Here is a 14,590-nt window from a genome sequence, read left to right as displayed (position 1 = left end):
CTGTCAAATTCTATCAGTTTATGTTCACTCTTTCCTAAAAGCCCTGTAGTCTGTTAATCAACCTTAGTTAACCATAATTAACCTTTTCTCATCATACATGACTAAATATGTTTTATCCTCCTTGAATTTATCTAGAATTCCCCTCCTCGTAAGTTCCAAAACGTTGTTAGCATTTTCTTGACAATGTCAATGCAAAAATAGCAGTCTTCTTTTGAACGTTGGCAGTGATATTCATTTAGTACAACAGCAATAGCAATATCATTGTCCGAGTAGATTTTCAAATTAAAAAAAATGTTGTGGTGAATGATGGTGTTTACTCCTTTCTTCATAAAAATGAATCATTTTCTGTTAAATGAAACACGTTCCCGTCTTTATGTTATGACTTTCGTTATGATGGTTTCCAAAAATACAAGTTTTATGTTTAAAAATAAGATGGACATTTCACTCCAGTGCAGTAATCTTTCTTTAACTTTGATAATTTATTGACTTCTTACACTTATGTTAAAGACTCAACACGTTACTATTTAGCCCAAAACAATAGTTTTGCACTATGTCATGCTCATAATTCACTTGGGCAGCTTACAACCCTGTGGTATGAATATTGATTTCTTAAACTTCTAGTAACCCTTGCTTTCCCTCTCTTTCCGTCCCACCCCCATGCTTGTTCTCTGACTAGTTTCTCTGTCCTTCTGATTAGTTTTACTGTTTGTATTCCTCCTTGTCACCTTTCCCTCAGCTAACAATGAACCATTCTACATTTCCTTTAACATCGTCTGCTTTGATCTGTCATTTTCTCACCTTGCCCTTCCATATCTCTAGACTCCGTCTCCCCTGAATCTCAGTCTGCAGAAGGATCTCGACCCGACATGTCACCCATTCCTTCGCTCCAGAGATGCTGCCTGTCCCACTGAGTTGCTCCAGCTTTTTGTGTCTATCTTTGGTTATGATGCGCCATACATTCCTTCTCTACAGAGATGCTGCCTGTCCCGCTAAGTTACTCCAGCTTTTTGTGTCTATCTTTGGTTTAAACCAGCATCTGCAGTTCCTTCTTACACAGCCATCATTGCCAGTTTACCATTTGCTTCATAGAAATCACTTAGTACATTTTACAGATTAATAGAATTCCAATCCTTTGGTTTGATACTTCATATATTAGTGATATTTTGTTATGCTCATACCAATATCTAAAAACAATACAGTCTTGCACATCTAAATGGGCCTGTGTTTTAGTTTGGTGTAGTCGGTGAACAGTGCTGCCAAACATCTGTTGTGTTGTTTTTGTGCTGCTGTTCTGGTATCAGCTGCAGCACTGAATTGGTTCATGCTTCCACTCCCAGTATTGCATGGGTCTGTGTGTTCCTGACTTTCATGCCTGCACATTATGGCACAAAACAAAGAACTTTTTGGACTTGGGATCCAGACAATCTGACCTTGAGCTCTGCCACTGGAGAGCACTGAGACTAAGAGCAGAAATTAATCTCACTATTCTGTGGGTATGGATACTCCTTGTATATGGCCTTTCATCTTGCACATAGCTTAATGGTTCATTGAAAGCATACTCTCGGGTTGCATCCAGATTGGTTTGGGAACAGCACAAGACCACAAGAAATTGCAGATAGTTGTGAATGTAGCGCTGTTCGTCGCACAGACCAGACTTTCCACCATTGACTCCATCTGCACTTCACCCTGCCTCAGAAAAGCAGTGAACATAATCAAAGACTGTCCCTTCCTCATCATTCGGCCTACTCCTTGTTCCTGTCTGGCAGAAAGTACAGAAGCTTGAAAACTCGCACCACCAGTCTCAGTAACCACTTCTTCCCCTCGTATCGTGTTAGCATGCAAAACAAAGCTTTTCGCTGTACCTTGGTACACGTGACAATAATAAACCTAAACCTAAACCTTGATTGGGTTTGTAAAGGTTGGTTGCAAAGGTAAATGAGGGAAATATTTAGTTTAGTTCAGAGATACAGCATGGAAACAGGCCCTTCGGCCCACGGAGTCCATGCCAACCATCGATCGCTGTACACGAGTTCTATGTTATTCCACTTTTCCATCCGACACACTAGGGGCAATTTACCTACAAATTAACCTACAAACCTGCACATTTTCAGAAGGTGGGTGAAACTGGTGCCCTCTGAAAAAATCCACATTATCACAGAGAGAACGTGCAAACTATAGCACCCGTAATCTTTCCATAAAAGCTATCTGATTTCCAGCATGTCCATGCAGACCTAGTTTCCCCACCTACATTAACCCCATTTTCCAGCACAAAGACCGTGTCCTTCTATGCCCTTGCCCTGGTAGTGTTTCTTTTAAATAGTGATTGTATCTGATATCACCACTTCCTCTGCTAGCATGTTCCAGATATCAACCACTTATTGGGGATTTTTTGAAAGCTTACTCCTCAGATCCCTCTTAAAACTCTTATCTCTCACCTTAAGCATGTAAAATTTATTAACCTAGACCTTCTTGTTCCCTATACCCGTACAATTGGAAAAAATATTTTCACTATCCACCGTATCTTTACCCCTCATAATCTTACATGTTTCTTTCGGGTCACCCCTCGGCCTCCTTCATTCCAGGGAAAATACGCCCAGCCTAGCCAACCTTGCCCTCCAACCCAGCAACATTCTGGTGTACTCTCTGGAGTGCAATCACATCCTTTCTATAGCTTGGTGACGAGAACTGCACACGATACTCTGCGTGGCTTAACCAGTGATTTGTTAAGTTGCAACATCATATCCTAACTCTTCTGTTCTGTGCCCTGACCAATGAAGGCATACGGTGGACCATATGCCATGTTTGTCACTGTTTAGAAATATGTTGCCACTTTCAGAGAATAATGGGCTTGGACACCTTTGTCTCTGTTTAACAAGATGATTCCTGGTGTTCATTAATTTACTGATTGTATTTATATTTCAATTTTTAAAAGTAACTAATAAAAAATATTGCACCTGCTAAGCATCAACTTTATGAAGATGACCTTAAAAATCTTGATTTTTGTTTTGTCAACTTTTGTTAATTATATTAAAAACTGTAAAAAAATTCATTTTACAAATGCCAATTTTAGCATTGCTGAACCAGTAACCTCTCAGACTCCTATTGGCTACATCTGCCACAGAAAGTTATAAAGCCAGCTTAATTTTAAATGATTGCTAAAATTCAGCTAATCATCCCGACCTGACCAGTCAAAAAATGTAGCAATGTGTGAGAATGATATGGCGAACAACTGTTTCAACTGAAATGGAAAGAATTTGTGGTGAATAATTGTGTGAACGTGGGCTTAATACTGGAAGTGCTACTTCTGGTGAAAGCAGTTCAAAAAAACGACTACTAACGATCTGATTAACCTAAACCAGATCCTGTTATTGTGACTTATTATCATCGATTACTTTGAAAATGTAACGCATGTTAAACTGTAATTACTCTCTGAATCATGAATTACTGCAACCCCCTCTTTCATGGAAAACATTGTGTGATGACTGAGCAGGAGTTGCGGCTGGACTGTTTTTTTTGTGAGAGGATGGGGGAGTCCCTTAGTTTCTCTGAAGAACACAACCTCATTCTGCTTTGGTAGCTTACAACCTAACAGTATGAATATTGATTTCTCCAACTTTAGGTACCAACAGCCCCCATCTTTTCCTCACTCTCTTCCCTTTGCCCACCTGGATGCAGACCCATTTCTTCCCCCCCCCCCCCCCCCCCCCATCTCCTTCCACTTATACGCCTTCCTCTGGCTTCAAAATTTGCTCCATTTGCTCCACTGCTATCTCGTCATCTCACACTTGTTGTGTTTTCATCTCTGGTTTTTATCTAGCCATTTTCCAGTAATCCCCCCCCCCCCCCCCCCCCCTCCTTGTTTTTGTATCCACCAATCACTAGCCAGACTTTGTCCTGCCCCCATCTCTCTTCCAGTCTTCTACCACCCCCCCCCCCCCCCCCCCCCACCGTAATCAGTCTGAAGAAGAGTCCTGACCTGAAAACGTCACCTATCCAGGTTCTCCAGAGTTACTTGCTGAGTGACTCCCGTACTTATTGTGCTTTTTTTGCTTCTGACCAGTACAGTTACTATCATCATTTGCCATATTTTGCCCAACGATCCAAGTAATACTTCTGTAACTTTGCTAACTTACATCCTGCACTGAAAGGGAATAATTTATATTTAATTGAACTTTGAATCACCATAGAATCATAGGAATCTATTAGGTCTATCATGCCGGTCTTGGTTGAAGACTCCAGTCATTTGCATTTCTCCGCTTACTCCAAATAGAATCTCTTTTGAGAGCCTGATCAACTCTGTTTCCTTTGTCCTTAATGGCAGCGAGTTTTAAATCATTTGCACTCCTACAATTTGTAAGGAGGGAAGAAGATTAGACTTTATTGCCTTTCATCCACAGTGAGGAATGTGGAATCCTGTGGTGGATGTTTATGTTAACTTTTATGTTGTTGGGTGTCTTGTTGCTTTTTTTAGTTTGGCTGTATGGTAAATCGAATATCACTGTACCTTAATTGGTACACGTTACAATAAAATACCTTTGAACCTTTAAAGTAAAGTTTTCCAGATTCTGCGCTTTATCTTTTGTCCAATATTTAAATATGTATCGAATAAATGTCTTTATGGAAGAAGGGAAGGTAACAAAAGCTCAGTTTTAACTGAATGAAAATAAAAATGCAATCCTGACATTTTCCTGGATTTAAATGCAGTCGTCATAAAATGGACTACCTATTCATTCAATTATTTGTGGGGCGAGGTAATTGCTGACAAGACCAGTATGTATTTTCTTCTATAATAACTTTTGGGGGGGGGGGGGAAATGAGCCATCTAATTGAGCTACATCCATCTTTACCGTTCTGCAAGGAGATCCAGAATTTTGAGGTCAAATGGCTGATTGCAATTGAGATAAATATAAATGACTTGGACTTGAATGTGAATGGGTTAATTGGTAAGTTTGCAGATGACACCATGATTGTTGGAGTTGTGGATCTTGAGGAAGATTGTCAAAGTATACGGTGGGATATAGAACAGCTACAGACAAGGGTGGAGAAATCACAGACGGAGTTTAAGCCGAGCAACATATAATATTCTTAGAGGATTGGACAGGGTAGATGCAAGAAAAATCGTGCCGATGTTAGGGGAGTCCAGATCTAGGGGTTACAGTTTAAGAACTGTTTAAGAACAGTTTAAGGCCATTTAGGACTGAGATGAGGAAAACCTTTTTCACCCAGAGAGTTGAGAATTTGTGGAATTCTCCGTCACAGAAGGCAGTGGAGGCCAATTCACTTGATGTTTTCAAGAGAGAGTTAGATTTAGCTCTTAGGGCTGAGGGAATCGAGGGAAATGGGGAAAAAGCCAGAACGGGGTACTGATTTTGGATGATCAGCCATGATCATATTGAATGGTGGTGCTGGCTCGAAGGGCCGAATGGCCTACTCCTGCACCTATTTTCTATGTTTCTAACTATGTGGTGTTGCACTTTGGGAGGTCAAATGTAAGGGGAAAGTATACAGTTAATGGGAAGACTCTTAACATCACTAATGCACAGAAGGATCTAGGGATCCAAGTCCATAGCTCACTGAAAGTTGCAACGCAAACTGATAGAGTGGTAAAGAAGGCATATGGTACGCTTGCCTTCATGAGTCGGAGCAATGGGTATATGAGTAAGGAAATCATGACTTTGGTTAGGCCTCATTTGGAATATTGCCTGGTTGCCCTATTACAGGAAAAGTGCGGAGTCTTTGGAGAGTGTACAAAAGATGTTTACTATAACTGCTGCCTGGATTAGAGGATATAAGCTGTAACTAGAGGATGGACAAACATTGCATTATTTTCTATGAAGTGTTACAGGCTCGGGGGAGACCTAATAGAAGTATATAAAATTATGAGAGGCATAGATATAGTCAGTCCAACCTTTTTCCCCAGAGTGGAAATGTCATAAATGCATTTCGTTGTCTCTGTAGTAGACTCAGATTTAGGTTCAGATTCAACTTTAATTGTCATTGTCAGTGTACAGTACAGAGACAACGAAATGCAGTTAGCATCTCCCTGGAAGAGCGATTTGATTATATGATTTCAATAAATAAATCTATTTACATGAGTACAGTCATAGTGTTTTCCTGTGGGAGGAGGTGTTCGGGGGGGGGGGGGGGGGGGGGGGGGGGGGGGGGGGGGGGGGGGGGGGGGGGGGGGGGGGGGGGGGGTGATTGGCAGTCACCGAGGTACATTGTTGAGTAGTGTGACAGCCGCAGGGAAGAAGCTGTTCCTGGACCTGCTGGTCCGGCAACGGAGAGACCTGTAGCGCCTCTCGGATGGTAGGAGGGTAAACAGTCTGTGGTTGGGGTGAGAGCAGTCCTTGGCGATGCTGAGTGCCCTTCGCAGACAACGCTTGCTTTGGACAGACTCAATGGAGGGGAGCGAGGAACCGGTGATGTGTTGGGCAGTTTTCACCACCCTCTGCAGTGCTTTCCGGTCAGTTGGTAAGTATGCTCTCGATGGTGCAGCGGTAGAAGTTCACCAGAATCTGAGGAGACAGATGGACCTTCTTCAGTCTTAGCTTTACGGTGAAAGGGGTAAAGTTTAAAGGGGAAGTGCGGGGCAAGTTGGTTTTTTTTACCCCTAAGATACCTGGGACGTGCTGCCAGGGGGCAGTGTGGAAGTAGATACAATAGTGGCATTAAAGATGCTCTAAGATGGGCACGTGGGTGTGCAGGGAATGGAAGGGTGTGGATCAAGTGCAGGCTAATGAGATTAGTTTAGGTTGGCGTCATGCTCGGCACAGGTATTGTGGTCTGCAGGTCCGTTCCTGTGCTGTAATTTTCTATGTTTTATGTAATGCATTTTAAATGACGGGTTGGGTGTGATTTGCAGGAAAATGGAGGTGCAGTTTTAATATGCACCTGAATATTTTTTTTTTTCTAAGTGGCAGAAGATCACGTTTGTAAAAGTTTGCCAAACCACAATGAGCGCCTTATAAAATGCACGTGACCGCGGTTCACCTAGTGGTGGAGGGAAAGAGTGATGACAGCAAGAGTCTCAAAACGGAACATAAAGTTTCCTAATTATTGCTGCCACCACAATCACCTAGACTAGTGGAAATTGTGTGGTAGCACACTGCTGCCTTGTTTGTTGTGTGCTTTGGAATGGCCTTGGGGGAATTAGTCTTATACTGCCTCGCCCCTTATCTGCTCTTCTAACCACAGTATTTATGTGGCTGGTATCATTACATTTCTGGATATTAATCCTGTTCTTTATCCTGGATGATGAGTGCAATGATAAGAAATCTGTCTGTTCAGCAATCTGTATAAACTGAGACGGCGAGGAGAGACAGAGTGAATAGGTGCAAGCAATATGTGAGATTAGGATGATTAAGGAAGGGGCCGTCCCACTGCGGCGACCTAATCTGCGAGTTTAGAAGAGTTTGCCCTCGACTCAAACTGGCAGCATGGTCGACACGTGGTCCTAGGGGGTCTTATGAGGTCACTGGAACTCTCCTTCATGCTCAAGGGAAGTTCCCGCATACTCGCAGCCTTAGTTTGGTCGAGGAAAAATGTTCAGATACCTGTAGTTGAAAAATTTTCCGCAAGTAAAAACTGGTGGGCATGGTTCTTTTGAACTCCTAGTGCAGTGGTAGTGGGGTTGCTATGTAGTTGCAGGCAAAGGCAGCCATAGGCAATCTCCTTCGCTGACCGGGCATTTTAATTGGCTCATTGGAGTTCTCAGGACCAAGGAAAACCGACCGTTAGGTTAAACGCCCGCTAAACTTTATTAAAAGTTGTCTGGCTTCTTAAAAGTGTCTCCACTCCTTCTCTCCCCTTCCCTCCCCTTCTCTCAGTCGCTTAAAGGTCGCGTCAATGGGACAGGCCCTTTAGGTTGGCTTTAACACATGCTTATGCAGTTCCTGCAAGATAGGATAAATCTCATTAGCTTAGCGTTGGAGGAAGCTTGGCTTAAACAGTGCAGCACATTCTTACTGCAATAAACAGCACACTGGAAAAACCTCTGATCCGCAATTATACCTTCATTGGCCAGCTTGGCTTCTGAGCATCAACACAAATTCCTGTGGTGGAAAAATCAGCCTGTTGGCAGAACAGTTGTATTGATGCAGAGACCCAATGATGTTTTTAACACCCATCAGGCTATTAAACACTACAATGAACTACAATAGATTGTTATTATAATTAATGCATTGTTATTGCTTGCTCTTTTATTTCTGAGTTTTTGTTATATTATTTATTATGATTATATATTATGTTGTGCTGCAGCAAGTAAGAATTTAATTGTTCTATCTGGGACATATGAAAATAAAACACTCTTGCCTTGACATATTTGGAGCTTCCACACAAAGAGATAGACAAGAAGATTGACACTATATGCTGGAGTAACTCAGCGGGACAGGCAGCATCTCTCGAGAGAAGGAATTGGTGACGTTTTGGGTCGAGACCCTTCATCAGACCCGACCCAAAATGTCACTCATTCCTCCTCTCCAGAGATGCTGCTTGCCCCGCTGAGTTACTCCAGCTTTTTGTGTCTATCTTCAGTTTAAACCAGCATCAACAGTTCCTTCTTGCACAAAGTGATAGACAAGGTATGTATGATTTTCTTAATGAGACATGGAGTAAAGAACAGGTAGATAAAAAATGCTGGAGAAACTCAGTGGGTGAGGCAGCATCTATGGAGCGAAAGAAATAGGCAACGTTTCGGGTCGAGACCCTTCTTCAGACTGATGTGTGGGTGGGGTGGGGAGAAGAAAGGAAGAGGCGGAGACAGTGGGCTGAGGGGGTAGCTGGGAAGGGGAGGAGAAAGCAGGGACTACCTAAAATTGGAGAAGTCAATGTTCATACCGCTGGGGTGTAAACTTCCCAAGCGAAATATGTGGTGCTGCTCCTCCAATTTACGGTGGGCCTCACTCTGGCCATGGAGGAGGCCCAGGACAGCAAGGTCAGATTCGGAATGGGAGTATATATGTTAATGCATTTTTTTTCATTCATGCTTCATTAAAAAAGGAACTGATTGGTTGGCCTTCCCTTGCTGAGGCATATTAGTCCTGCCACAGGATCACCATCACTTAAGATATTGGGCTATAAGTATATAGTACTGATCTTGGATGTTATTTATGATAAATGCTGCTAAACTCTAAAGATTTTATTATGTGATGTTTGCAGATTAGCATTGATGATGTGAAGAATCTGGACCAGAGACTCTTTGAAACCTATATTGAACTAAAATCAGATCCAATTGTTGGCTCTCTTGAGCCTGGGATTTATGCTGGATATTTTGACTGGAAGGATTGTCTTACGCCTACAGGTATGCAATATTCTACTGCTGTACTTCTGCAAAAAAAAAAAATAATAATAAATCTTAATATAATGTCTACCCATTATTAATTTACCGGCAATGTTTTATGATAGTACTTGAGAAAAGTTTCTTGTGCATGTAAATTTTAATGAACTGTTAGACTTAATATTTTTTCAACTTGAAATTACTAGTGCAAATGTGGGTGACAATTAAGTTTGGTTCGTCTGGCAGAATTTAGTATAGACATTAACTCCATTTAACTTAACTAGATTAGTACCTTTAAAATCGTGATATAAGAAATTGTCAAGCATTTATGCGGTGGTAATACTAGGAGTCATTTTGATGCTGTAAGTTTATTGTATAAGTCATGCTTTGTTGGGGTAATTTAAGCAGTGTCCATATTGTAAGTGTGAGATTTCAGAACGATTTTAATCTTCTAACTGGAAGGACTCCTGTCTCTGAATTAGCATTTCATCAAGCAGATTGAGCACCTTTCGTTTTCCCTCATCCAATTGTTCCACTATTTAGAATGTATTGATCCAAAAGATGATTTTTAAACTTGTGTTGGCAGTTGTAGTGCATAGTGTTAAAGCGTTTGCAAAGCAAATGCTTTGTTAATATTAGATTTTTTTTCCTGATGCTGCAAATATTCCTGGTACATTTTATGAATGCTCTTAGAAGAGTAGTTTGGCAACAAATATTGTTTATTTGACTCAATACACTAGTATGTGGCTTATAAAAATAACAAAAGCTTTTTGTGGAATGCTTAGTCGTGATCACCATCGATGTATAAGATTAGAGAGAAAACGTGGAATAAGTCTTAAACTTTGTCAAAGTTCTTCAATGTGTTTATTTTTTAATTTTCTTCCAATTTCTAAACATTTGCTGCCAATGGTTCTCATGGTTTTTTTGTGGGGGGAAGGGGGGGGGGGGGGCGGTCATGGCTGCGCATATGCAATTCCTTGGAGGCAGGAGGAAGTGCGGAAACCGGTTTACAAAATAGACCCAAAGTGCTGGAGTAACTCTGTGGGTCAGGCAGCATCTCTGGAGAAGATGGATAGGCAACGTTTCAGATCGGGATGCTTCTTGCGACTGATTGTGGTCGGGGGAAGAAAGCTGGAAAAGAGGTGGGGAAGGATAAAGTGGTAAGTAAGTGATAGGTGGACACAGGTGAGGGTGGTTTTTGATAGACAGCTGGTTGGACAAAGGACAGAGATGAAAAGACAAAAGGTGGACACGCCTCTTTCCTGGATAGCTCTCCTATCCCTGTGGAATGTCCAGGAAGTTGAGTCCATCATTTTCTAAATACAATGAGTCTTGGTTCACATGGATTAGGATTTTAAAAATCGATGGGTAGTGCATTCAAAGGTTTTCAAAGTGAAATTGCATAGGGATCAAACACATTGCCATGGTGGAAAAAGACATTTGGACAAATATATGGACAGGAGGGTTTAGCGGGTTATGGGCCAAATCCAGGTGAATGGGACCAGCCCAGTATGCCAACTCTGTAGGCATGTAAAGGCCAACCAAAGGCCCTGTTTCTGTGCTGTATAGCTTTATGTCTGTATGTCTCCAAAGGGCATCCAAAGCTAGAACTTGAGAATAAGGTCTGGTTACAGTAAGATAGACATGGGAATGAAATTGGATTAGATAATGCTACATTAAAAGGTGGATAAATCTCATAACAATTGAGATGGAAATGTTTTCTGGGTCCTGATAAGATACATTGTACGTTGCTGATAGAAGGAGATGTAGTGGTTCCAGAGCCTCTGCTTTAATTTTACAATCATCTATGTTCATAGGAGTCAAACAGCAGGGTTGCAGTTGTTACATTGTTTGTTAAACTGAAGCATGCACTCGGCCATTGAAGGCCAATCTAGTTAAGAGCTGATGTTGAGGAAGCATTTCAAGATGCCATTTGAAACAAATACAATTGTCACAAATACAGTGGCCAAGAATATGTCAATAAAGTCTAGACAGAGGCATTAATAGCAAATTAAATCACATCTGATACAGCTGGAATTCTATGATGGAGTAACAGAGAGAGTTGATAAGAGCATTGTGGTTGATGGACATGTCAGGTTTAAAACACCTATTAAGGAAGAGTCTATTAGGAAAGAAGGATGAAATGACAGCATGTATGGCGGATAAAGATGATTGCAGAGAAGTGTGCAATGATTCATTTTGCTACGAAGAACAATGAGAGGCAGGAAAAGAGAAGCTAAATAGTCCACTTTTAAAAGGGTGCAGAAATCCATGACTTAACAGAGAAAATTCCATGCAATTTCAATGGTTTCAGTTCAAGGTGAGGGAGCAAGATTTAATAGGAACCTGAGGGGCAACTTTTTTATACAAAGGGTGGAAGGATATGAAACAAACTCCCAGAGGAGGTAGTTGCGGCAGGTACTATCACAATGTTTTAAAAAGCATTTGGACAGTTACATGGATAGGATAGGTTCAGAGGGACATGGGCCAAACGTAGGCAGGTAGGACTAATGTAGAATGGGCATGCTAGTTGACATGATCTAGTTGGGCCAAAGCACCCATTTCCACACTATGTGACTATGTCATGTTTAGTTTATTATTGTCACATGGACTGAGCTGGAGGGAAAAACTTTTTGTTGCGTGCTATCCAGTCAACAAATAGACTGCGTGATCACAATGAAGCCATCCACAGCGTAGATACAGGATAAGGGATACATCATTTAATGCAAGATAAAATTTGATTAAAGATGGTTCAAAGGTCTCCAATGAGGTAGATGGGACGTCAGGACCACACTGGTGAAAGGTTCCTGGCTGACAAAAGGACTGTCCCAGAATCTGGGACAGATTTCAAACATCTGTAACTCTTACCTGATGGAAGAGGGGAGAAGGAGGAGTGACCGGGGTGAGTCTGGTCTTTGCCAAGGCACCGTGAAGCAATGATGGAGTCCATGTAATGGAGGTTGTTTTGCGTGATGGTCTGGGCAACATCGTCAATTCTCTGAAATTTCTATCGTTATTGGATGGTGCTGTTCCCAAACCATTCTGTGACGCATCCTGATAAAATGTTTTCTGCGGCGCATCTGTAGAGGTTGGTGAGGGTTGTTGGGGACATGCCAGACTTTCCAAACTTTCTTCTTCTTCTTCTTGCGTATGGCATGCACATCCTAAAGTTGTAGGGCAACTTGTTCTATTTGATCTTATTTGATAATGCACTCCGGGTTGATTTCATTTGTCGAAACAGGACGGACCACGTGAAGGTTGCAATCTTCCACCCCTCTAAACTTTCTAAGGAAGTAGTTAAAATTTGGTGCAACAGACTCTTTCATAGGATGTCATGTATTTTATGAATAATGTTTTTTGAAAGAAAATACAAAATTGTATTTGGAAATGAATGCAAAAAGTTATAATTGTGCCAAGGAAGTCAAAACCCAAATTTTGCTTTCTATAATTAATTGAACGCATTCCCCTTCTTGGCAGTTGAGAAGAGTGATTATTCATTCATATCCTCTATGCTGAATAATAACTTTCAACAATTTTTATTTTGCTGACAAATTACTCAGTGCCTCATTCTACTTTACCTAGAACTTGTGCAGGTGATCTGCATTTGATGGTAGATTCTCTCTCCTATCTGTTTGAAATATTGCTTTGAATAGGATTCCACATAACTGACCACTCATACTGAAAGAGGAAATTACTGGAAATGTGAACCAATTAGCAGTGTGTGGGAGTCTACAGTAATTTGATGGCCATAGTTAAGTACAGTGGGCGAAATCTGTCCTCTAGTGGTTGTTAATGAGATCACATCTGAGACAACAACTTTGTTGCTTTAATGATCATGCAGAAGCAAAAACAATATGAATTATTGGGAATTTGGAAAGATTTGTTCATGTGTGAGTTAACATTGTGGTTATTTTGTTATCTTCCTCACGATTTCCAACAATTGTTTTTTTGTGATAAAAAAAGAAGAAAAAATGCATTTGTTTTGCATCTTGGCATACCAAAAGAACCTTTTCTTATTGATCAGCTCAAAGTGGAATGATTATGCATGCAACGACTGTACATTTAACACAGCATGAATGCATGATCTGTGAATTTTAAATGCGTTGAATGACACAATATATTTCTTGTGACGTCCTAACAATGCCATAGACCATTTAATGTCCCACTGTACTTTCCACAACAGGCAGATCATAGTTTAATATTTTCAAACCGTAGCATTTCCAACACTGCAGATGTCCTTCAGGACTAATTTGGAGCAGAGGTCTTCCCACAACTTTCTAAACTTCAAAGCTGTTAAGTGTAACAAACTGACAAGTTAGCTGCTTTGGTTCCTTTCATTCCCAGCCAGATTATTCTAAGCTTGTACACATTTTCTGGATAATTCAATTCAGTAATAATTACCTGATAACAGAACAAAATATGAAATAGTGCAACTTTCCAATCGCATTGCCATAGTCTAATGTATGCGTCAATGTGACAATTTCTTTAAATGCTGATATGGTGATTTAGCCTAGATGTTAAAACTCAAACCATTCTACTGACAAATGGTAGCATTGCTTTCTCTTTGGAATGTATTTCTCAGAATTGTGTTTATTATTTTAATCTAGTTTTGATCAGAACAAAATAGAAAGTTCAATAATACACAGCAAATGAAATGTTAAAAGTTGTCTTTCTGTAAAGCATCAGTAATACTTTAAGCAAAATTGCAAATATTGGAAATTTGACCATTAAAAGGATATTGATGGAAATTCTTAGTGACCAGGTAATTGACTTTTCATTAGAATTGGGCAGCTCTGTTGAACAGTTCTGTTGTCAAGTGAAAGATTGCTTGATTGAAATTATTTAATTAATTACTGAGTCTTGTCAACTGTAACATGCCGAGTTGAAAGAAAAAAAAAACTGTTTTTCAAGCTTGCATTTGGCTTTAGTTGGAACAGTGCAGGAAGACAAAGACAGCGATGGTTTGGAGTAGGAATGGAGAGCATTAAAGTGACAATAACCTCATGTGCTCTCATGTGGACTAAGTGGAGATGACCTACAAAGCATTCTGATGCAGGTGCTGGAAATTCTGAAGGAACATCTATTGAATGTGGTGGCCGGTGAGATGGAAGGCTAAGAGAAGAGGAACTCGATCTTTGGTCAAGGATATTGAGGATTGGTAAAATAGATGTTCACAAAATGGAAAAGACATATTTGAGAGCCCAACAAATAATAATCATAAGGAACCCACAATTAAGGAAATGGTAAGATATCTGTGAAGCAATTGATGTAGAATGTCATCATCAGAAAACCGTTACATTGTCACTGAACAAA

At 40.7% G+C, this 14,590-nt stretch overlaps 1 protein-coding gene across 1 annotated transcript in view; it reads left to right on the top strand.

Annotated features, from left to right (window-relative positions):
• The window catches only part of exoc2 (exocyst complex component 2), a 236,411-nt gene that overhangs the window by 186,936 nt on the left and 34,885 nt on the right, over nucleotides 1–14,590 (top strand). The window contains exon 23 of the mRNA XM_055651664.1: nucleotides 9,160–9,301. Coding sequence (XP_055507639.1) covers nucleotides 9,160–9,301 — 142 coding nt within the window. The remainder of the gene's footprint in view (nucleotides 1–9,159; nucleotides 9,302–14,590) is intronic.

The sequence above is a fragment of the Leucoraja erinacea genome, chromosome 2, assembly GCF_028641065.1.
Source record: "Leucoraja erinacea ecotype New England chromosome 2, Leri_hhj_1, whole genome shotgun sequence".
Taxonomy (NCBI): Eukaryota; Metazoa; Chordata; class Chondrichthyes; order Rajiformes; family Rajidae; genus Leucoraja; species Leucoraja erinaceus.
Note: the sequence above shows the minus strand (reverse complement) of the source record. Positions and strands in the feature narration are given on the sequence as shown.